General features: G+C 62.1%; 1 protein-coding gene across 16 annotated transcripts in view; it reads right to left on the bottom strand.

The window, feature by feature from the left end:
* BIN1 (bridging integrator 1) overlaps positions 1-22031 on the bottom strand; it is a 52077-nt gene that overhangs the window by 24838 nt on the left and 5208 nt on the right. For 2 of the 16 annotated variants that reach the window (XM_036319983.1, XM_036319982.1), the window contains exon 1: positions 2922-2945. The exons of the other annotated variants lie outside the window; for them this stretch is intronic. In XM_036319983.1, coding sequence (XP_036175876.1) covers positions 2922-2930 — 9 coding nt within the window. In that variant the 5' untranslated portion in view covers positions 2931-2945. Of the gene's footprint in view, positions 1-2921; positions 2946-22031 lie in introns of those variants that run through there. 16 annotated transcript variants of the gene reach the window in all.

Raw genomic sequence — 22031 nt, forward strand, 5'->3', positions numbered from 1 at the left:
ACACTCAGGTGGGGGGAGGAGAGGAAAGCGACCCCCACCGCCCTCTGGTCCCATGGGAATCCCGCGGAGGTGCCTGAGCTTAGGTAGGGGCCTCCCCCTCCAAAGAGAGAAATGGACCCGTGGGTCCAGAAACCCATGGGGCCACCAAGGAAGCCAGGGGCTCCCAGGGAGCAGGAGCAGGGCCTGGGCAGCCGCCCTCAAGCCCGGAGGACCAGGGAGGTGGCCCTGTCTGCGCCCTGCCCTCCCCTTCTCCCTGAGGATATGCACTGAATCCCCAAAGATTTACCCCTCCCTCAGGACTCCCAGTGCACCACAGCCGCCTGGGTGAGCTTCGGGACTTACGGCAGGCCAGCTAGAGACCGGCCAGGCAGTGAGCAGACCCTGGAAAGCAGGGCTCGTCCCGTTGCTCTCAGCCTCAGTGCCTTGTCGGGAAAATGGAGAACATGGCACCCACCTGAGGCCCGTGTCTGTAGAGCTCACCTCAGGTCCTGGCCCAAGCACATCCTCGAGTAACAGTGAGCCCGTCAGGGCAGCCCTCACACTCAGGCCAGGCCTGGCAACACCAACCCTCACACCAGGTCCGGACAGATGGCATCTCGAGACGTTGGACACACACACGGATCACGTATGCATGGGAATACCTGTACACGCAACAAACTCCTATTCATCCTTCAAAACCTTGCTCTGTGAAGCGCCCTGCCACACACCACCCTGTACCACCCAGGGCCTGAGAACCATGCCCCTCATCACTGTGCAATGGTGCCCGCGTGTCTACGCTGGCCCTGCCCCAGCCACGTGAACAGCCTGAGGTCAGGGACAGTGTCCAGCTCTCTGTCCCGGCTCCTATACAGGACTAGGCACAGGTCAGACACACACATGTTCTTGGTGACCGCTAGCTAAACTGAGCCATGGGCTTTGAGGGCAGAGTCATGGCCTTGAACCATCTCTCAACTTCAGTCTCTTCTACGCAGTCCTCTATGGCCATGTGTGCAAAGTGTGTGCCTAGTGCACAGGAAAGCTTGCCAGGGGAGGGAGCCCCTAGGACCAGGGGCTGGCGTTCCTGCCAGTCCGATGTCTGGTCCTGGGTACCAGGCCGGCTCCAGTGGGTCCCGGCCTGAAGCAGCAGCCTGCACGTGGCCAGGTCGAGAGGCTCCGGGAGCACTCAGGCCCCTGCTTCCACCTCTCCTGACCTCAGCGCCCACCTCTGAGCAGGAGGAACACCGCGCCACCGCGTGGAGGAGGCCAGAAAGCCAGCTCAGTGGACGCACGCTGGTCCTGGCCTTGTCCAAGCCCCACTGAAACCCTCCCCCATCTTAGAGGTGAGGGAAGGAGGACACGTGGTCCGGGTCCCTGTCCTCAAGGAGCTCCCAGTGTGGCAACTGGAAGGAAAACCAATCTGAACCCACCTGCCCAATGGCAGGGGCCAGGACACAATTCAGTCCAGGAAGTCCCACAGCCTCCACTGCCCTGGCTTCCTACTTCCTGCCGCCTCAGCTGGGACTGCTGCCCTCCCCAGCAGCAGCCCAGCCCTCCCGCCACCCACAGGCTGCTCAGCCTTCCAGGTGTGTGCCCCTCTCCACCGGAGGCCCCAGGCTGCGGTCTCCAACCTTGCCAGGCCTGCCCCTACTACACACACACAGAACCCACCACCTGCAGGATGGCACGGGGGGGGGGGGGGGGCGCAGAGGGAGGAGGGAGGAGGGAGGAGGGAGGGGGAAGACAGGCGGAGGAGAGGGCTGGAGGATGAGCAGAGCAGGGTGAGGAGGCCTGGTGGGGCGCGGTCAGGATCCCACTCTGTCTGGGGCTGGGGGGCGGGGGGCAGCGGGGACAGGGCCACACTCTCATGCACTTATCACAAGGGTCTCCCTTTGCAACAAACACAGGAGCCTTCTGATGAGGGGACTGAGAGCAGCACACAGGCCCCCACCCCAGGGGCTGGCCCGCAGGACTGCCGGTGGCCCTGGACACCTCCTCCTCAGTGCTGCCAGCTCCTCTCACACCTCTTGCCTCAGCCTCTCAGCACCTCCTCAGAGCAGCAGATAGCAGCAGCGCAGCAACGCCTGCGAAGGGCACTCTGGTGACACCCCAAAGTGACAGAGCGGCGCATTCTGACAGCACCCTGGCCACCTCTGAACCAGGGCTGTGACCAGGCTGGGTGGGGCTGCCCACGCAGGCCTGGAAGAGTGAGGGCTCCCCAGCCCCTGCTGTGCCTCTCTCTCAGCCGCAGCAGAGCCCCTCCCTCTGCTCCTCCTGGAAAGCAGCTGGGGACAAGCCAGGCCCCGGGACAGTGCCTCCGACAGCTGTGCTGCAGGGCCTCCCAGCCCACAGGGCAGGGGCCAGCTACTGGAACTAGAGCAGGCCCCGCCCACCAGAAGTCTCCCTCCTCCCAGGTAAGTGTTCCCCTCCATGAGCAGGTGGTGCCGAGCACAGACATCGGGACCAGCCTAAGGCCCTGGAGCCAGGCCTGAGCGCTGCGCCCACCCTCCCCAGCTGCAAGCCCAGAGGGCAGGCCGGGGCAGGGAGCTCTAAGGCTCCCCTCGGCGCTGACCCGGGTGGCCTCTGAGCCCTGAGCCTGAGCCCCGGCTCCTCGAGGGGCCTTGACTCCCAGAGGGGCCGAACCCCGACACTGATGGGGACACATGCCCCCCTCTGAATGGCCTGGCACACGGCAGGAACAAGTCCTTTCTAGAACCTCAGGCTGGGGAGGAGGAGAGAAGGCCATGGGAGGCAGGGCCCACATTCCCAGTCAGCCCTGCCTCCAGGCGCTGGGCCCGGTCCTGCCACGGTGGCCGCCGGCCCCATCTCCCCCCAGAGTGTCCGCAGAACTCCAACCCACACCCACACACACCCACACGCCCGCGGGGCTTCATCCCGCTCCCCACAAGACCCCCACCCAGCTGCGGACCCCCAGAGGCCGTCACCTTCCTCATCTCCTGCAGCCCTGCCGCCTCCCTCGGCAGCCTTGGTCTCGGAGTGAGCCCGCCCGTGGGGGCGGCACCACCGGCTGCTTCCTCCCCACAGAGCTGTGGTCGGGGACCACAGGACAGGACGCACATCCTGGAACCCTCACACGGGCTCCCGACAGGCAGGCGAAGGGCCGGGTTTTCCCACAGCTGGGCCCGTTCTGGGGGTGACACCCCAAGAGGGGAAAGTGAGGCAGGGCCACTGGAATCGGGCCAAAGCCACCAGTGACCCTTCCCCCCAGACATGCCCAGATGGGACATTCTGCCCACAACCCGTGAGTGTCCGCCAGGCTGGAGAGGGAGCTGACAGTCAGAGCCCATACCCAAATATCCCTACTTGCCCCCAAATATGCCTTGTCTCTGCTGTTTTTAGATCTGGCATCCAACATGGTCCCCACACTGCTTTTGAATGCCATGTCTCTGTCTCCTTCCATCCGGAATATTCCCCGCACACCTACTGGTTACTGGTTATCAGATACATTCTTTTCTCTTGTGATACTAACAATTTTACGAGCACAAACTTTGCCCATGGAGAATGCGCCACACTCCAGATTCATCTGCTTATTTCTTTGTGACTAAGTTCAGGTTAAACCCTGTGTGGCAAGATGACTGAGGCGCTGCTGTGTCCTTCCTGCCACGTGACGTGGGACGCCTGGCATGCTGAGCCTGACCACGGTGGGGGCGCTGGCCAGGTCTCTGCCTAAAGGTAATGCTCCTCTTGCTAACGGACTGGGCATCTGACGGGGAGGCACTGTCACTGTGGACGTGTGAGGCCGACAACTCTTCACCCAGCGCCGTCACCATCCTCACACGCTGCTCCTCCAAGCGGGGGCCACGGACCAGCATCCGGCCCCCGGGAGCCCGGCCAGTGCAGACACAGAAGGTCCGTGTCCCCTTCCCGCCTCGGACCTGCTGAGTGAGGCCTGCATCCCAGCCAGGCCCCGCTCGGTGCACACGCGTCCCAGGCAGCGCCCTCTCCGTGCGGGGCCAGGTCCCAGTGCTGCCACCATGCCCTCCGCCTGGCATTGGGGAGGGTGGGCATGTTCACCGACTCAGGTCTCGATTTTGCATCAGTGAGTTAGAACCTCCTACCTTCATTACTCTTTTTGATGCTCAAACTCTCTTATATTCAAACTAGAGGCCCGGTGCACAGAAATTTGTGCACTGGGGGGGAGGGGGGTCCCTCAGCCCGGCCTGTGCCCTCTCGCAGTCTGGGACCCCTCGGGAGATAACGACCTGCTGGCTCAGGCCTGCTCCCGGGTGGCAGAGGGCAGGCCCAATCCCTAGGTGCAGCCCCTGGTCGGGCTCAGAGCAGGGCCGATTGGGGAGTTGGGGCGCCGCCCCCTGTCATACACAGAGCAGAGCGATCGGGAGGTTGTGATGCCACCCCCAGTCACGCTCAGGGTAGGGCCGATTGGGGGGTTGGGGCACCATCCCGTCACACTCAAGGCAGGATCGATGGGGAGGTTGCGGCGCCACCCCGTCATGCACAGAGCAGGGCCAATCAGGGGGTTGGGGCATTTCCCCTTGTCACTCACAGAGCAGGGCTAATCAGGGGGTTGGGGTGCAGCCCCCTGTCATGCACAGAGCAGGGCCCATCAGGGGGTTGGGGCACCACCCTCTATCACCCACAGAGCAGGGCCGATCAGGGGGTTGGGGTGCCGCCACTCTCACACTCAGGGCAGGGACGATGGGGAGGTTATGGCTCTACCCCGTCACACACAGAGCAGGGCCCGTGGGGGCTGGGGGGTGGTTGGGGCACCGCACCATGTCATACATAGAGCAGGGCCGATCAGGGGGTTGGGGCGCCGCACCCTGTCACACACAGCCGCAGGTCGATCAGGGGGTTTGGGCGCTGCCCCCTGTCACGCTGATCCTGGTGCCGGGAGGCCTCACGGCTCCACTGATCCCGGTGCTGGGAGGCATATTCCCCTTTTACTATATAGGATAGAGGCCTGGTGCATGGGTGGGTGCCAGCTGGTTTGCCCTGAAGGGTGTCCTGGATCAGGGCGGGGGTCCCCACTGGGGTGCCCGGCCAGCCTGGGTGAGGGGATGATGGCTGTTTGCAGCTGGTCACACACCCTTCAGGGTGGGGGTCCCCACTGGGGTGCCTGGCCAGTCTGGGTGAGGAGCTGAGGACTGTTTTCAGGCTGGAGGTGACTGAAGCTCCCAACCGCTCCTTTTTTTCTTTTTTTTTTTTTTTATTCTGGGCCAGCTTTAGCTTTGAGGCTTGGCTCCAGCTCTTAGGCCTCCGCTGCTGAAAGTAGGTTTCTGGCCTTTGCTTATAATGTTGCGATCCTGCTGGCTGAAGCCGGGCAGGTTTCTGGGGTTTTGTTTAGTTTCTATGTTTGTTACATAGTTGCTTGCACCTCAGAGGCCTGCAGCGGCAGGCGGGGAACGTTGGAGTCCTCTGTCACTGAAGCAAGCAAGCCTCATGTTAGTTTCAAGCTGCCTGGCTGCCGGCCGCCATCTTGGCTGACAGTTAATTTGCATATTGCCCTGATTAGCCAATGGGAAGGGTAGCGATCGTACGCCAATTACCATGTTTCTCTTTTATTAGATAGGATTTGGCCATGGGCGCCTCTGGACGGCCCAGGTCTCGAGCACTTGCTCACTTCCTCCCACTACAGATACTGCCGGCTCAGCCATTTCTCTAAGGAGCCCTGGTGCCCTTTCGGGGGAGGTGTGCCCTGGCATCTCCTGTAATCTATAGGCCAGTGATGGCGAACCTTTTGAGCTCGGCATGTCAGCATTTTGAAAAACCCTAACTTAACTCTGGTGCCATGTCACATACAGAAATTTTTTGATATTTGCAACCATAGTAAAAAAAAAGGCATAATTTTGATATTTATTTTATATATTTAAATGCCATTTAACAAAGAAAATCAACCAAAAAAATGAGTTCGCGTGTCACCTCTGACAGACGTGTCACAGGTTCACCATCACTGCTCTAGGCCATGTCCAGGGCTGTGGGCTCACCCCCACTTTAGAGAGACGAGGACATGCTGAGACATTAAGTAATGTGGACTCATTAAGTAATGCCTGAAGCAGCAAAGGCAGGGCTCTGTGGTTTGTGGTGGTGAACAGTGTGGCTCGGAGCTCATGTGCACAGCAAACCAGCCAGCCTGCCGGCCCCGCCCGCCCACTGGTCCAAGCCCCAGCCAGGGCCTGCACTCTGGCAGGGCCCCAGCTGCTGCAGCCGGCAGCCCTCAAGCGCCTGCCCTCCTTGGCCTCTTCTAAGTGGGCTGGCATCCCCCTTAGTGAGGTGGAGCGCTGGGGTGCCCTGGGGGCTGGCCAGGACCAGACCTGGGTATTCTGGCTCCTGGTCCTTCCACCAGGTGCATCTCTGGGATGTGGCTCTTGATCCTGAGCCGGTGGGTGACTGCAGTTGGGAGCAGCTTTGTCTTCTGACCCAGCTCAGAAACCCTGCTTCTCCCTCTGGGCCAGCGAACACACTCTGAGGGGAGCAGGAATCTGCCTTCGGGGCTGCATCACTCCTCCAGGCTGGTCATCTCCAGTGGCCAGAGCTGCTGCTGGGCATCTGGCTTGAGAGGGGACTGTGGAGAGAGGGGCTAGAGAGAGAGGCCTGGCCTCCCTGGGCAGTGTCAAGCCTGTGGACCCCTTGGCCTGGCTCCAGCCCAGCTGGAGGGAGTAGCAGCTCAGGGTCCAGAAAAGAAGTTTAGGACACGTGGCTGAGAAGCTTTGGCCAAAAATGACTCCTTAGCCTCCTGCAGCAACAAAAGGCTTTGCCTTACAGCTTCCCAAAGGCTCGATGACGTTTTAAGAGATAAATATTAAACACTAGAGGCCCTGTGCACGGATTCGTGCACCAGTGGGGTCCCTCAGTCTGGCCTGTGCCCTCTCACAATTCGGGACCCCTCGGGGGATGTCGGACTGCTGGTTTCAGCCTGATCCCTGCAGGCCAGGCAGAGGGACCTGCAAGGATTGGGCCGAAACTGGCAGTGACATCCCCCCAAGGGATGTACTATACGAAACAGCAGGCGGCCGGGGAGGAACCTGAGCCCAGGCCGGGCACTGTTCCCACTCATCCCAGCCCTGCTGCACCTGCCACCGCCGCCGCCACCCAGTAAGCTCACTGAGTGGTGCTCCCTCTGTGGGAATCCTGTATTGAGCATCTGCCCCTGGTGGTCAGTGCACATCATAGCGACCAGTCGACTGGTCTTTTTGTCATTTAGGCTTTTATATATATAGACTAGAGGCCCAGTGCACAAAAATTTATGCACTTGGGGGGGGGGAGAGGGAGAGCGTTCCTCAGCCCGGCCTGTGCTCTCTCGCAGTCTGGGACCTCTCGGGGGATGATCACCTGCTGGCTTAGGCCTGCTCCCCAGGGGATTGGGCCTAAGATGGCAATCAGACATCCCTCTGGCAGCCCGGGAGTTCTCGGGGGATGTCCAGCGGGAAGCAGGCCTAAGCTGCAGTCTGACATCCTTAGCGCTGCTGAGGAGGCAGGAGAGGCTCCCACCACCACCGCTGTACTGGCAGCCATCAGCCTGGCTTGTGGCTGAGCAGAGCTCCCCCTGTGGGAGCGCACTGACCATCAGGGGGCAGCTCCTGCATTGAGCGTCTTCCCCCTGGTGGTCAGGGTGTGTCATAGTGACCAGTCATTCCCAGTCATTCTGCTGTTAGGGTCAGTTTGCATATTACCCTTTTATTATATAGGATAGAGGCCTGGTGCATGGGTGGGGGCCGGCTGGTTTGCCCTGAAGGGTGTCCCGGATCAGGGTGGGGGTCCCGCTGGGGTGCCTGGCCAGCCTGGGTGAGGGGCTGATGGCTGTTTGCAGGCTGGTCACACCCCCTTCAGGGTGGGGGTCCCCACTGGGGTGCCTGGCCAGCCTGGGTGAGGGGCTGATGGCTGTTTGCAGGCTGGTCAAGCCACCCCCCCCCCCAGTGGGGACCCTCACCCCATGGAGATTTGGTCAGCCTGGGTGAGGGGCTGATGGCTGTTTTCAGGCTGGCCACACCCCCTTTAAGGTGGGGGGATCCCCACTGGGGTGCCTGGCCAGTCTGGGCGAGGGGCTGAGGGCTGTTTTCAGGCTAGCCAAGCCCCTCTGGTGACGAAAGCTCCCAGCCTCTCCTTTTTCTATTTTTGTTTTTTATTCTGGGACTTATTTACCTTCTATAATTGAAACTTTGTAGCCTAGAGAGGAGCTCAGAGCCGGCCAGGGCGGGCAGGAGGGAAGCTTGGCTTCCTCCATCATTGGGACAACCAAGCCTCCTGCTTGCTCCAACTCCATGGCCGCCATCTTGGTTGGGTTAATTTGCATATAGTCGCTCTGATTAGCTGGTGGGCATGGCTTAAGGCGTAGCAAAGGTACGGTCAATTTGCATGTTTGTCTTTTATTAGTGTAGACTAGAGGCTTGTTGCACAGAATTCGTGCACAGGTGTGGGGGGGGGTCCCCTCAGCCCAGCCTGCACCCTCTCCAAAAGGAGGGATCAGGCCTAAACCAGCAGTCGGACATCCCTCTCACAATCCGGGACCGCTGGCTCCTAACTGTTCACCTACCTGCCTGCTTGATCGCCCCTAACTGACCCCCCTGCCAGCCTGATCACCCCTAACTGCCTTTGCCTGCCTGCCTGATAACCCCCAACTGTCCCCCCCTCCAGACTGGTCGCCCCTAACTTCCCCCCCCCCCGCTGGCCTGGTTGCCCCCAACTGCCCCCCTCTACCAGTCTGGTCGCCCCTAACTGCCTCCCCTGCCAGCCTGGTCGCCCCTTACTGCCCCCCCCACCAGCCTGGTTGCCCCCAATTGCCCTCCCTGACGGCCTGGTCGCCCCTTACTGCCCCCCCTGCCAGCCTGGTTACCCCCAACTGCCCCCCACTGCTGGCCTGGTCGCCAACTACCTCCCCCCCCCCACCAGCCTGGTCGCCCCCAACAGCCTGCTGTTCAGTCATTTGATCATCCCTCACTAACCCCGCTGCCGGCCTGGTCGCCCCATGTAGCCTGCTGTTCAGTCATTTGTTCGTCCCTCACTTAACCCCCGCTGCCGGCCTTGACACCCCATGAAGCCTGCTGCTCGGTCGTCCATCTGGTTGTTTCAGTCATGAAGACCCCTGGTTTTTTATATATTAGGATTGGCCTTGGGCAAGAGCCAGGAACTGCATCCCATCCCTAGGAGCCCAAAATGCTCCTCAGCACTCTAGGCCCCATGCAGCTTCCCTCTGCACACACACAGGTCCCCTCTGCACACGCACAGCTTCCCTCTGCACATGCACAGCTTCCCTCTGCACACGCACAGGTCCCCTCTGCACACGCACAGCTCCCCTCTGCACACACACAGGTCCCCTCTGCACACGCACGGCTTCCCTCTGCACACGCACAGCTTCCCTCTGCACACGCACAGCTCCCCTCTGCACACGCACAGGTCCCCTCTGCACACGCACAGCTTCCCTCTGCACACGCACAGGTCCCCTCTGCACACGCACAGCTCCCCTCTGCACACGCACAGCTCCCCTCTGCACACGCACAGGTCCCCTCTGCACACGCACAGGTCCCCTCTGCACACGCACAGGTCCCCTCTGCACACACACAGCTCCCCTCTGCACATGCACAGGTCCCCTCTGCACACGCACAGGTCCCCTCTGCACACGCACAGCTCCCCTCTGCACACGCACAGGTCCCCTCTGCACACACACAGGTCCCCTCTGCACACGCACAGGTCCCCTCTGCACACGCACAGCTCCCCTCTGCACACGCACAGGTCCCCTCTGCACACACACAGGTCCCCTCTGCACATGCACAGGTCCCCTCTATGCCCACGCAGCAGGCACACACAGCACTCACATGTTCACATGCTGATGCTGGCCACCTGTCAGTGCACACACACATGCTCCCCAACAGGGCTCCTGCCCAAGGCCCTTCGGTTGCCTCCAGGCACAGCAGGAAGGTGGCAGGAACCACAAAGAGGCCACAGAGCCAGGCAAGAAGCAGAGCAGAGGCCAGGAGAAGCCGTATGAGAAGAACGAGATGATGTAGGAGACTGGAGAGAAAACAGAGAAAGGGAGCCAACACAGCCCAGGCAGAAGGGCCCAGCTTGTGGCGGTCCGGCTCTGGGGCACGTGCTGCCCCTGAGAGTCAGGCCTGGCCCAGGTCTCTCCGCCCCCCACCCTCACTTGGGTCCGCCGTTCCCCCGGCTGGCCGCCATCCTCCTTCCTCCCAGGCAAACACCGTGAGCCCGGCTCGCACTGCAGAGGGGACCCCTAACCAGCATATTCCATCTCCCAGCCACACACCCGCCAGCCAGGCAAGCTCTCCGTGGACACCAGCGGGGGCACTGTACCTGCCCCTCCTTCTGAGCTCCAAGGAGCTTCACTGAAATCACGCAGCAAGGCCTGACCCCAGAGAGCCACGTCCAAGGACCCACACTGAGGGGGCACAACCCTGACACCCTGACAGGTGGTGTCATGTCACCAGGGCAACCGAGATGGTGACAGTTAGTCCCATTCTACAGATGAAGAAACGGGCTCAGAGAAGTCCCTCAGCCGGCGAGTGGCAGAACCAGAAGCCCAAACCTAATGATCCCAAAGCCCAAAATCAACTTGTGATTCTCAAACAGGGAATAAGAGGCAGCCTATCCAGGGTTTCTTGCAAAAGATTCACATTCCATCTTGCTGCGTTCCAAAAATTTTACTGGTAGAGATGACACTTTGGGGATATAACCAACACAGTTAGACAGACTGTAGCCGGATTCCAAGTTTGCAAAGACTTTAGCAATGACATGTAAAACTAGGAAACATTTCCGGGTTCCTCCTGCCCCCCAAAGCTCCAGGGCCTCCCCCGCCCCTCGGCAATCTGCTTTTAAGTCCGTGTTCTGAGAGTCGCTGTGCCGGACACCAGTCCTGGTCGAACAGCTGACAGACAAGGAAGCCACTGGTCTTTCTTGGGAGACCACACCTTACAGTCCTCAGACTGCCTCGCTCTGATCGCAGGGAGCAGATTACCTCCTTCCTCTTTCAGTGACTTTCTCTTTCCTTTACGAAATGCTGGCGAGAGTGAAAAGGGATGTTGGCTTCCTCTTTTACGTCCTCAGCAGGACACATAACGCTCGGCCAGCCCCACAGTAATGCCTTGAAATGGGACTGCTTGGTCAGAAGCCCACGTGCAGAAGTGGCCTCCCAGCCCAGGCCCTTCCCAGGTGATGGCTCCCAGGGGCTGAGAGATGGGGGGCTCCTCCTCCACATCCCTCTCCAGGCAGAAGGGAAGCCTCGCCCCAGGTGGGGAGTTTCCAGTCGCTCCAGGCTGCCAGACTCCCTCCCCTCCTCGCCCAGCCCCTCCCAGGGCCTGAAATTCCACCCGGGCAGCAGATAAGCCTGTGGAAGCCAGGTGGGCAGGTGGCTGGGCCAGCCTGGACCAGAGCACAAGGAGCAGAGGCAGCAGGGGCCAAAGTCAGGCTGGTGAAGGGGCGGCGCCTGCGAGGGCCGTGGGGCTGGGGCGGGGGAGGCCACAGAACAGCAGCAGCCACTCGCCAAAGGCGCCCGAAAGCCTTACCAGCATGTTCCCCGAGAGACACTGAGCCTCAAAGCCCTGATCTCGAGGCTGAGTGAGCAGCTAGAATGTGAACTCTCAGCCCACCTCCCGGGGGGGTCTGCCCGGAGGAGGGGGGCTAAGGCAGCACTAAGCCGGGCGTGCTGGGGGCCCTGGCTGGCGGGACAGGCTCCCCTCTCCCCAGGGGTCCCCCACCAGGCGGGGCCCATTCCTAGCCTCACAGAACCGGGAGTCCACAGGCGGCAGGAGGGCTTCGGAAGGGCCAAGACCACCCAGAGGAAGGCTGGCCCCCTTACGTGACCAAGGCTAGCAGCCCGCCCTCCAGATGTCAGGAGGGCAGGTGGGGACCCACCAGCCAGGGCCCCTGGGCAGTCAGGATGGACCCCTCCCTCCCTACTTGTCCACCCACCCAGCCACACTCCAGTGGAGGAAAGGACTGCTCACCCGCTGCCCCTCCTCACCTGACTTCACCCTCACAGCTCAGCCCCAATGGCCCCTCCCGTGAGGAGCCCGCACCCTGGACACCGGGCCTTGCCCGCTGGGCTGTGAGGCTCAGCTCCTCTTGGATGCCCTCCCTGACTGCCTAGCTCTGATCTGCAGGCAGCAAAGCACGGTCCCTGGCCTGGAGGGGCCAGTGCCCCAAGGGACAGCCTGTGGTGCTCAGTCCACCACGGAGAGCCCTGCAGGCACGGGCACAGGGCGGAGGTGCTGCTCTGGGAAGGAGCTCAGGAACCTGGCATCTGACACCCGAGGAGGCGGGCAGGCCAGGCAGCGGCACAGCGAGCACAAAGGCCCTGGAACGAGGCCGACGTTCTGAAGAGAGGGCTGCCAACAAAAAGGGGGTTTTATGGAAAGCGGCCTCCCGGGGCGATCTGCCCATAAAGTCTGAACTGGGCAGGGCGCAGGGGGTTCTCACACCCAGGCCCTCGGTGCCGCGAGCCAGCCCTCGGCAGAGCCTGCCGTCTAGACTCACACCCGCTGCACCTTCCGTCAGACCGAGGGGCTGGCCCTGAAGAGAGCACACGCCCCCACTGGCGGAGGTGTCCTCCCCTCCCTGCCCCGCAGGTTCAAGTGCACGGAGGAGGGGAGGAGGAGGAAGGGGCAGCGCGGACTCTCCGGCACACTGGAGCCTTGCTCCCCGCATGTGCCATCTCCGCCAGTTTGGCTCAAAGAAACGCATAAAATCCTCCCCAGGTGTGAACATTCCTCACACCACACCGAAGCCCTCTGCCTGGCCTGCAGTTTTAAAAGAGCTCGGGCCGCTGTGGGGAACGCCCTCAGGGCAGGACGGCACAGAGCGGCTCAGGAGGAGGTGGCTGCAGTGACCGGCAGCGGCAAGAACAGGAAATGGTGAGGTGTCAGATAAGGGGTGACAGAGAGAAGTGAAAGGGACTCCAGGGTCTGAGCCGTGAGAAGGAAGGAGCTGCCATCATCTGAGGCAGGGACACCTAGGGATCCCTGGGGATCGTGGTGAGTCTGAGGCACCCAGAGATGTCAGGAAGGGAGGTGGGGACACACCAGCCAGGGCCCCTGGGCGGTCAGGACGGACCCCACCATCAGACTCCTGCCGCTCCCACTCCCCGCCCACCTGCCTCGGTCACCCCTCAGGCGGTGACCAGCTGTGTCTGCTCTGGGCAGCTCTACAGAAACGGGGTGAGAGTTGGGTGGGTGGGGTGGGAGGAGCACCTCCTGCTGGGGCCCTGCTGGTGGGAGGGGCCTGGGCAGCAGCCCTGAGCCCGGACCGCAGTGTGGCAGACCCGCGCCCTCCCGTCGGGGAGTAGGGTGGACAGTTGTGGTGGAACAGGAAGCAGGCACAGCACGGAGCGTGCCTGGCCTGCTCCCCACCCCATTACCTATCTACCGGAGACTCCTCCCGCCAGCCAGAGACCTCTGGCAGCCCCTCCCACCTCCCCTCCCCGCAGCTGGGGCTGAGGCCGGCGGCAGCCAGCACACCTGCTCCCCAGGCTCACTGGCTCACGCGCTCACAGGACATTCCTCACGGAGATAGCACCAGCCACCCATCTCCCTCTCCTGGCCCACATCCCCTCAGCAGCCTCCTCACCCTCAGCTGGGAGAGCCCTCCATGCCGGGCCCCTTTGTGAAAGGGTGAAATGAGAAGGGCCCATGGAAACCACGCAGCAGCAGCAAGCACTGGCTCCTTCCCCCCACCAGAGCCACCCCGGGCAGCTCACGGCCCCTGGTACTCAGCATCCCAGCGCCACGCAGACGCAGCCACTCTGCGGAGAGGCTCAGAGAGGGCGGCAGCCAGGCGGGGCCTTCGGAGGACAGGCACGCCCTCCCCTGGCCCAGCGCTCCACACCACCTGTTCAGAGATGTCCGCACAGCCACCCCCAAGCCGCCGCCCACCTGCCCCTCCATGCAAGTGTGTGCTATTCTCAGCCAGGCTGCACGCTGCCATCAGCACGGGGTAGACTCCGCCCCAGGCGGCCCACCGCCCCTCACCACCTGCTTCCTGAGCTCAGGGAGAGAGCAGCCTGTCCGGAGGGGCAGCAGGCATGGCCAGCCCACAGCAGAGCACAGGCGGGGGGAGGGGGGCCAAAGCCCTGCCCACGCCCACCTGCCTTGCCTGGGGGCCAAGCAAGTGTCTGACCAGTGGAACCCCACAGTCTTCACCAGTAACTTGCTTCCCTCCTGATGCCTGACCATGCTGGCCCTTTGGGTCACCTCCTCCAGGCAGCCTTCCCTGACCCCACCCGAGGCACAGAGACTCACTTGTCCCTCCAGAAGCCCTCAGCCCTTTGCATATGTCTGTTCCTGTCTGAGCTCAACCTAAATGTGCAACCAGGTTATTCACTCATTTTCCCAATCTGAATCCTTCACTTCCTGGTCTGTGTAACTGGACTATTAAGTAGTACAGTCAGGAGGTAAGATATGCAGTATTATTTTCAAACACTTTATTGCTATCATTTTGGTTGTTGTTACTTTTGTTATTCAAAGGAGTCGCTCGGTGCCCAGTCAGCTTCCAACAGCTCCCACCCCGTCCTGCCCTGCCATCGGGTGCACAACAGGAACAGCCGGGGAGCCAGGCCGCCGCCTCCTGCGCCTGGGAGCCGTGCTGTGGCTTCCCCAGCTCCCAGCACCCGGAGGGCACCCAGGGACTCCCACTTTGTGGATGGAGAATCAGGGGGTAGGACTTGCTGGTTCTGGGGTGGCTGTGCTCCCAGCCCAGGGCTGGCTCCACTGCGTGTCACTGGAGCCAAGGAGGGAGGAGGGTGCGAAGGGACTGGAAGAGGAGGGGGTTTTGATCCACTTGCAGGTCAAGGGTCAAGGTTGGGGGAAATGGAGCAAGCAGGGACCAAGAACACACCAGGGGAGTCATGTGGCTGCCCCAGCCCCTGCCAGGGGACAGGACGGGCCTCTCCGGGCTCCTCCTGCTAGCCCCGCACGCTGCATGCTGTGCTGGGGGCATGGAGAGAAGAGAGGAACAGAGTGCAGGGCGGGACTGACGAGCAGGTGCCGGTCAGCACACAGGGGGCCGAGCAGGCCTTCCCGTCTCCCCGGGAGGCTGTGTGCGCAGGTCCGTGCACAGGGAGCCGAGCAGGCCTTCCTGTCAGGGCGGGGCAGCCTCCACTCTGCAGGCCCCGGCCCACCTCTGCCCTGGGGAAGGGAGAGAGGGCCCAGCTCTAGCGTCCCAGACTCAGCAGCGTCTGCGAGCCCGTCTCACCATCCAAGGGGGTCCGGGCCGGGCCCATCTCCTTCCTCTCACACTGCCAGGCTCCCTCTGAGGCCCCAGAAGCTGGTGCGTGAGGAAGGGAGGGTGGCAGAGGCCCCTCCTAGAAGCACCGCTAACGCCAGCACCCCCTCTGCCTGCTGGGGAGGGGCTCAGGCCCAGGTCCCCTTCTCCCCGGGCCCTTTCCCAGGAGAGCAGTGCCACCAACCCCTTTTGTTAAAAAAAAAAAAGAAAAAGACAACATCGAGCGACGGTGCCAAAGGGTAAGCGCAGAGACCAGCAGGGGCCAGCCTGTGTGAGTGCCCAGCGCAGGCCCTGGAGGTCGGCCCTGGCCACCCCCCACACAGAGCCGGGCGCCGGGCGGGAGGGCTGGAATAGTGGGGGTCCGTGTTGTCACCTGGCCCCTGGCTACCAGGGGCCCTCTCCGGCCATCCCTCCCGAGGCCTCAGGCCCCACCGCCTGGATTTCAAGCTGGGCCTGGACTCCCCACCCCAAAGAATTGGGCCCACGTGCTGCCCCCAAACTTGTGTCCACAGGTATGAAATGGAGAAACTCTTCTCCCATTTAATCCTCAAAAATAAGAGAACCGAGGCTCAGATAGAACAGTGACTTGCAAGGGCCAGGCCTGAGGGAGCCGAGTGCAGCCTGGGTCCCGTGTGGCCACACAGCTTACTGGTGGGATGCTCTGCAGAACCCTCCCCAGCCCTCACGCACGGGGCTCACACGCCAACTTACCTGGTCCCAGGCTCCACCCTCGAAGACTTGAGGTCCTGGACAGAGACGGTGACCCCACTTTACGGAGGAACAGACCAAAGCGAGAGGGGCCAGTACCCGGTCCCAGTCCCAGGCGGAGGGGGGAGCGTAGCTCTGGGTGCGCTGAGAGCCCTGCTGCTCAGGCTCCCTCCCGCCTGCTCGGGAGCGGCATGGTGCTGGCTGCAGGCCACGGAGGCCTCCCCTGGTCTCCGGGGCACAGAGCGGGCACGGTGACGCGAGAGGGCAGTGGCACAAAGGGGGACACAGGCCTCAGGCTCTGTCCACTGCGACCAGGGCGCAGTCAGCTCAGTCAGCTCTCCCCACAGGCCCTGAACACACCCGCCCTCTGGCAGCTCCCGGAGGCCAGGCCAGTGGGCCAGGACCAGGCCCCACAACGGGGCCCCCACCCGGGCCACCAGACCCCGGGCAGTGCTCTGCACCCTCAGAAAGGACGCGGGCCGCCCTGGGTGTGGCCGCCTCCAGGCCCTCAGTCCACCGAGCAGGGGGGCACGGCTCCGCCAGGCCTGCGTCCAGAACACACCGCCCCGAGTCCTCGGGGAGCAGAGCGGGGAGGACACAATTAAATCAGCTCCTGGCTTAGTTTACGTTCAGAAGTACAACAACATTTGGGTCCTGTCCCAGGTTCAGCAAATGCATCCAATTAATTGTGGACTCTTTTTCTTGATTTAAGTCACAAGACTCAACTTGTATTTCTGGCCACTGACATGCCTTAAGGCTTCCTGGCCCAGGGTCCCCCCAACTCTTTCTTTGTGGGAGGTGGGGGCTGTGGAACCTGTGCCCAGTCCCCTCTACCTTGAGGCTCCCTCAACGGAGAGCCGTTGAGCCAGCTCCATCCAAATACAACCCCTTCGCCCACCCTCTCATGGAGTCTCTGGGGGACCCCCCAACACACTGAGGGGCCAGCTCTAGGGTCACCTTCTCCGCTAGTGTGCCGGTCTCCTAGAGCCCCCAAGCATCCCCCGCTACACACACGCGCACATGCACACCCCATAAGTGTGCCCCACAAAGGGAGCCCCACACGGACTTCATTTGAAAACACTTAAGCAGCACATTTGCTCTTTAATAGTCACTTGTCACTGTCACCCTGACTCCCTGGGTGCAGGGGTGGCGGTGGCCGCGCCCGGGAAGGCCAACTGGGGGCCACCGCTGATGACTGAGGGAGCAAATCCCAGGGGTTCCGCGCCTCAGTGCTCTCCTCTGCCCAAGGGGCCCACGATCCAGTCCTGCTACTCCACAGGCCATGAACAGACACACGGAAAGGGTGGGTGTGGAGCTCTCAGCAAGTCACAGGGTGCCCTGGCGATGCTCCGCCTCCGCCCCTCCTGACCCGGCGAGACCTGCGGCCCCACAGGACACAGCTCCACATCGAGTACTGGAGTACTGGGGTTCCCCACGCCTTATTGCCGGGGCTCAGGCTTCCCGGTTCCCAGCACACACTCGTCTCTAGAACCCGTGCCCTTCTATACATAGGCCCCATGAACAAACAAATGAATGAATGAACAAATGAATGAATGAATAACAGGAGACCCTCTCCTCTGTCCCTAGCTCCCTGCCCCTCATCTGGCCTCTCAAACCACAGCCCCACCTGGAACCATTTGCCCTCCGCACCCCATCCCACCTCAGGGAGGGGACACCACACTCCGATCAGCTCCCTCAGACTATACAGGAAACGGGACGCACTGCCGTTCAAGAATCCTGTCCCAGGCGAAGACAAACGGCTCAACGCACAAGGCCAGCAGGTCCACAGTGTGGGCTCTGGGCTTCCCCAGGAAGGCCCGCAGGCGGACGCCGGCCACATCCCCGCTCTGGGACCCTCTCCACCAGCCGGGCAGGAGCGCCCCTTCCCACCCGCAGAGCATGGAATGCGGCCCATAACCCCACTCCTCTCTCTCTGCTCCAGCCTGTCTTCCTCCCACATAAACCCCTGCCCTGTCTTCTCCCCTCTCCCTGCTCCACCCCTGCCCCTGGGCCTGGGATGCCCACCTCGCCCACCCATCCCCTGCCTGGCCCTGAGACAGCGCTCAGGGGGCTGGGGAGCCTGTGCTGAGAGCGGATGCCTCCTACAGCAGAGAAACAGGGGAGCCCCAGCAGACAGGGTGGAAGAAGCAGGGGTCCCCCTGAGGGGTCTCTCCCGGCTTGGTCTCCCTGCACCAGGTCTGTCCCTAGTGCCCAAGGGCGGGCCAGGGCTCAGGCATGTTGGCCATAGTCCGGGGAGAGGCCGTGCTGAGCAAAGGGTCCAAAAAAAGTAGCAGCAGCTGTTGGAAAAGGGGCCAGGCCACCAAGGCTCCCCTGGCACCAACCCCCTTCCGGCCCCACAGCCTCTTAAAGCGCCTCAAGCCACAGGGGTGTGTGGGAACCCTGACCCCCAGGCAGCGCTGCCCCAGCCTCCTCACACAGTACCCCTCATGCCCACTCCCACCCAGGGCTCTGCACTCAGCCAGTGCGGCCCACCAGCCCACCGCCTCTGAGAGCCTCCAGCTCTGACCCAGGACAGCCATCTGGTCATCAGCCTGGCCTTGAGGGCATGTGAAAGGGGTAACCGGATCCACAACGGCCCCCCAGCTCTGAAGCGCTCTGAGATCAGCATGTCACCGTGGGGCCCCAGACAGAGGGGCAGGTATCCATGCGAGGGGGCAGGTAGGCGCTACACCCCAGCCTTTCCAGCAAGGCGAGGGCACAGGCCACCCTCCCCAGACCCTTGCCTTCCTGGACAGGCTGCATTCTAACCGGCCAGGGGGCTCGGGACTCCCCCTCACCCAGCGCCTCCCCTTCCTCAGAAAGCCAGGGCACCCGCGGCCCAGGACATGAGGCGCTGGAGCCTCAGCGAGCCCACACTGGGCGACAGCGAATGGCTGGGCCACACTGAGAAAGGAAGGTGAGCAGGCCGGGGCAGATGGCGTCTGGGCAGGGCCGCTGGTCCCTCCTGCCCTCCAGGGCCTGAGCCCCTCCCCCCACACGCATTCCAGCCACCCTGAATGGCTTCCAGAAACATCCCTCCCCACCCACAACCTGCCTCCTTGCCCTTCAAACAGCTCAGGGGTCACATCCTCTGGGAAGCCCTGGCTGCCCAGGACGGATGGGCAGTGCTGGGCTGGGCAGTGTGGGGGCAGGGCCTCTGCTGTCCGCACCCTCAGCCCCTTGCCTCCTGCCCCCCCACCCCTGGGGCAGGCTGCGGGTGTGAGGATGGCGCTGGCAATGCCAAGGTCATCCCAGCCACTGCAGATGATCCGGGGTAAGAGGCCGAGGTGTCTAAAACAGGAGCCAGCCCCATGGCCCTACGAAAGGCCCAAGGGCTCCAGGACGCCCTGCTGAACTCAGGCCTTGGAGCCAGCCCCACAGTCCTGTGGTGGCTGCAGCCCGAAGCCACCCCCACTCCCTCAGGCCCAGGCGCTGCCTGTGACCTCACACTCAGAGGTGGAGATGTGGACAGCTCACTGGCCTAGCGTGAGGCGGAAGCAGCAGTGGGGACCCGGGCCCATGACCCCATTGCCAGTGCCACCCACTCATCCACTGCCTGCCCGGGCAGGGGGCCGGATGAGGGCTGGGGGCTGAGGGTGCTGAAGCAGAGGCTCCACCCCACCAGAACACGATGCCCACTCTCAAGGGCACCATGGACAGCTCAGTGCCCAGAGATCACTGCCCACCGCCAGCTCCCCCATCTTGGCCACTCTGCGGTCCTGACCCCACCCCCTCTGCAGGGGCACGGGGACCTGAGCCAGAGTCCTGGGTGAAAGGGGATGTTCTGGAAGCAGAGAGAGAGGCCCGGCAACGAGTAGAAGGGAGTGAGGGCAACAATGCCCCGGCCCCCGACAGCAAGTCCCAGGCCCAGCAAGTCCCGGTCAGCAATGGCAGCACCGGAGTCACCTCCGAGTGGGGAGAATATTCTCAGGTGGGAAGAGCACCCGTGCAGGGGCCCAGGCTGCGGCCTAAAGCCCCGCAGGACTCCCCGGAAGGGCCCAAGCCCGTTCCTGGGAACCCCATTTCTGGGCCCAACCAGGCTCAGGCGGGCACACTCTATGTGGAGGAGGTGTGGGCAGGGCGCCTGGGTCCCCTGAACCACTGTGGTGGGACAGGGTATGCCCTCCATCTGATGCCAGGGCCTGCGCTCTCACCGCTCCTCCTCTGCTCTGAAGGCCTGAAATCCTGCAGCCACAGCCCCTCCCTGGCACCTGAAGACGCCATGCATCTGTGCAATAGGTGTGCACTAGCACATGTGCGCCCTGCTGGGGACACCGGGCACCTGGAGGAGGCAGGGCCCAGCTTCATGGAGCAGGTATTCCAGGGCGCCTGCCTCCAGCCTGGACCCGGGAGAGCTGCTCCCTACCTGCAGGGCCAGTCCACAGAGGTGGGCCACAAGCTCCCGGAGCAGCAGGGCCCAGACTTCTGGACTCCACTTCTGGAAAAGTCGTGTGTGTGTGTGTGTGTGTGTGTGTGTGTGTGTGTGTATTCCAGGGCGCCCGTGATCAGCAGCAGGACTATTTCCTCCCCAATAACATTAAGAAACAAACAGTATTACCATCATTTAATCAAAGAAACATTTCAACAAAAGTAGACAGTTATAATCTCAGAATAAAGGGTGTTCTTTTATATTGAACTAGAGGCCGGTGCGTGGGTGGAGTCCAGCCGGCCCACCCCATAGGGCCGATGGGGCCGGGCTGGCTGGGGTGGAGGGGCCGCAGGCAGTTGGTGGGCTGGCCCCGCCCCCTGGCCAAACTCCTGGTTGAACTCTCGGTAGAACTCCTGGTCGAGGGGACAATTTGCATATTAGCCTTTTATTATATAGGATAAACTGGTTGCAGATTTTATACTTGGGAAACACACACACACACACACCCCACATGGCCTCATCTGCATCAGGAAGCCCCAGGCCCTCCCTGGGCCCCAGAGCCTACAACACATCCTAAAAGGGGAAAGGTCACATCCCAACAGGTAAGCCTGGATGCTGGGTGAGGACTCAGGGGGAGACTGGGGCCCCACATCTCACTTAATAGGAAAGAGAAAGAAGATCTTGGGGACCAAAATCTGTTAAAAGGCCCCCCTAACAGATAGTCTTCCTGGTCAGGAGGGCCTCACTCTTCTAATTTGCATGTCCCCAGGCAACCCGGACAGCTGACCGAGAGAGCCCATGGGCAAGTCACACCACTATTCTGGGCCTCAGTTTCTCCCTCTGCTGAATGGGATCATAAGGACCTCACTAGGCTGCAGGAAGGATGAGAATGTTCACCAAGCACCTGGCACTCAGCAGCTACACAATAAACCAGGCTCTTGCTATAAGTTAATATTTAACAAAGGGCACCCTGGGGGCAGGAAGAACCAGCCTTGACATGGAGCCAGCTCCCCTGCCCGGCCCAGAACCACGTGGCCTCTTTGGGAGATGGCACCTTTTGGGGGGAGGCAAGAACTGCTCCTTTAGGAGACCACGGGCCCTGCCCTTTGCTCAGATCCATGTGATCCGTACGTTTGCTCTGGGGCACACACCACCTGTTTCAGGTAAGGCAACTGCGGCTCAGGAGGTCGGCGTGACTCCCTGGTGCAAACTGGTGGGAGGAATGCAAGCCCAGAGCTCCAGAGCCAAGTGGTTCTGCACACCTGCAGTGCTGCTGGGGCAGCCCCTAGCCCCTGGCAAGGCCTGCCCTCCAAGGCTGCCAGGCCTGTCCTCTGTCTGAGCCTGGTTTTTAACCTTGTGCCCTTTCCCTTGCACGTTTAATCCTAAAGGTAGACCTGCCCAAGAGGCAGTCCTCACAGTATAGACCAGGTGACATCTGACAGGAAGCCTTCCTCCCAGCCCTCAACCTGGACACCAGCAGCTCCACATCCTCTCCATCCCCATCTCTGCTGTGGGAGGACCCACGTGCACACCCACGCCGCGTCCTCGGCACCCGCACCGGGGCCCCCGGGAAAGGCTGAGCCGACCCGATTCCCGAGGAAAGCAGGCACCCCCTGCCTCACTCCTCTCCAGCCGGAACATCAGCTCCTGAGTGAGGGCTTGGCTTTGCTTGGCCTGACACCCACCCTAAACCAGTGCCCCACCCAGGGGTGCCACGGAGAAAGGAACGAACAAGCAGCAGAGACCCAAGTGGAGGGCCACGTGACCCAGG

Source organism: Myotis myotis, unplaced genomic scaffold (assembly GCF_014108235.1).
Source record: "Myotis myotis isolate mMyoMyo1 unplaced genomic scaffold, mMyoMyo1.p scaffold_m19_p_8, whole genome shotgun sequence".
Taxonomy (NCBI): Eukaryota; Metazoa; Chordata; class Mammalia; order Chiroptera; family Vespertilionidae; genus Myotis; species Myotis myotis.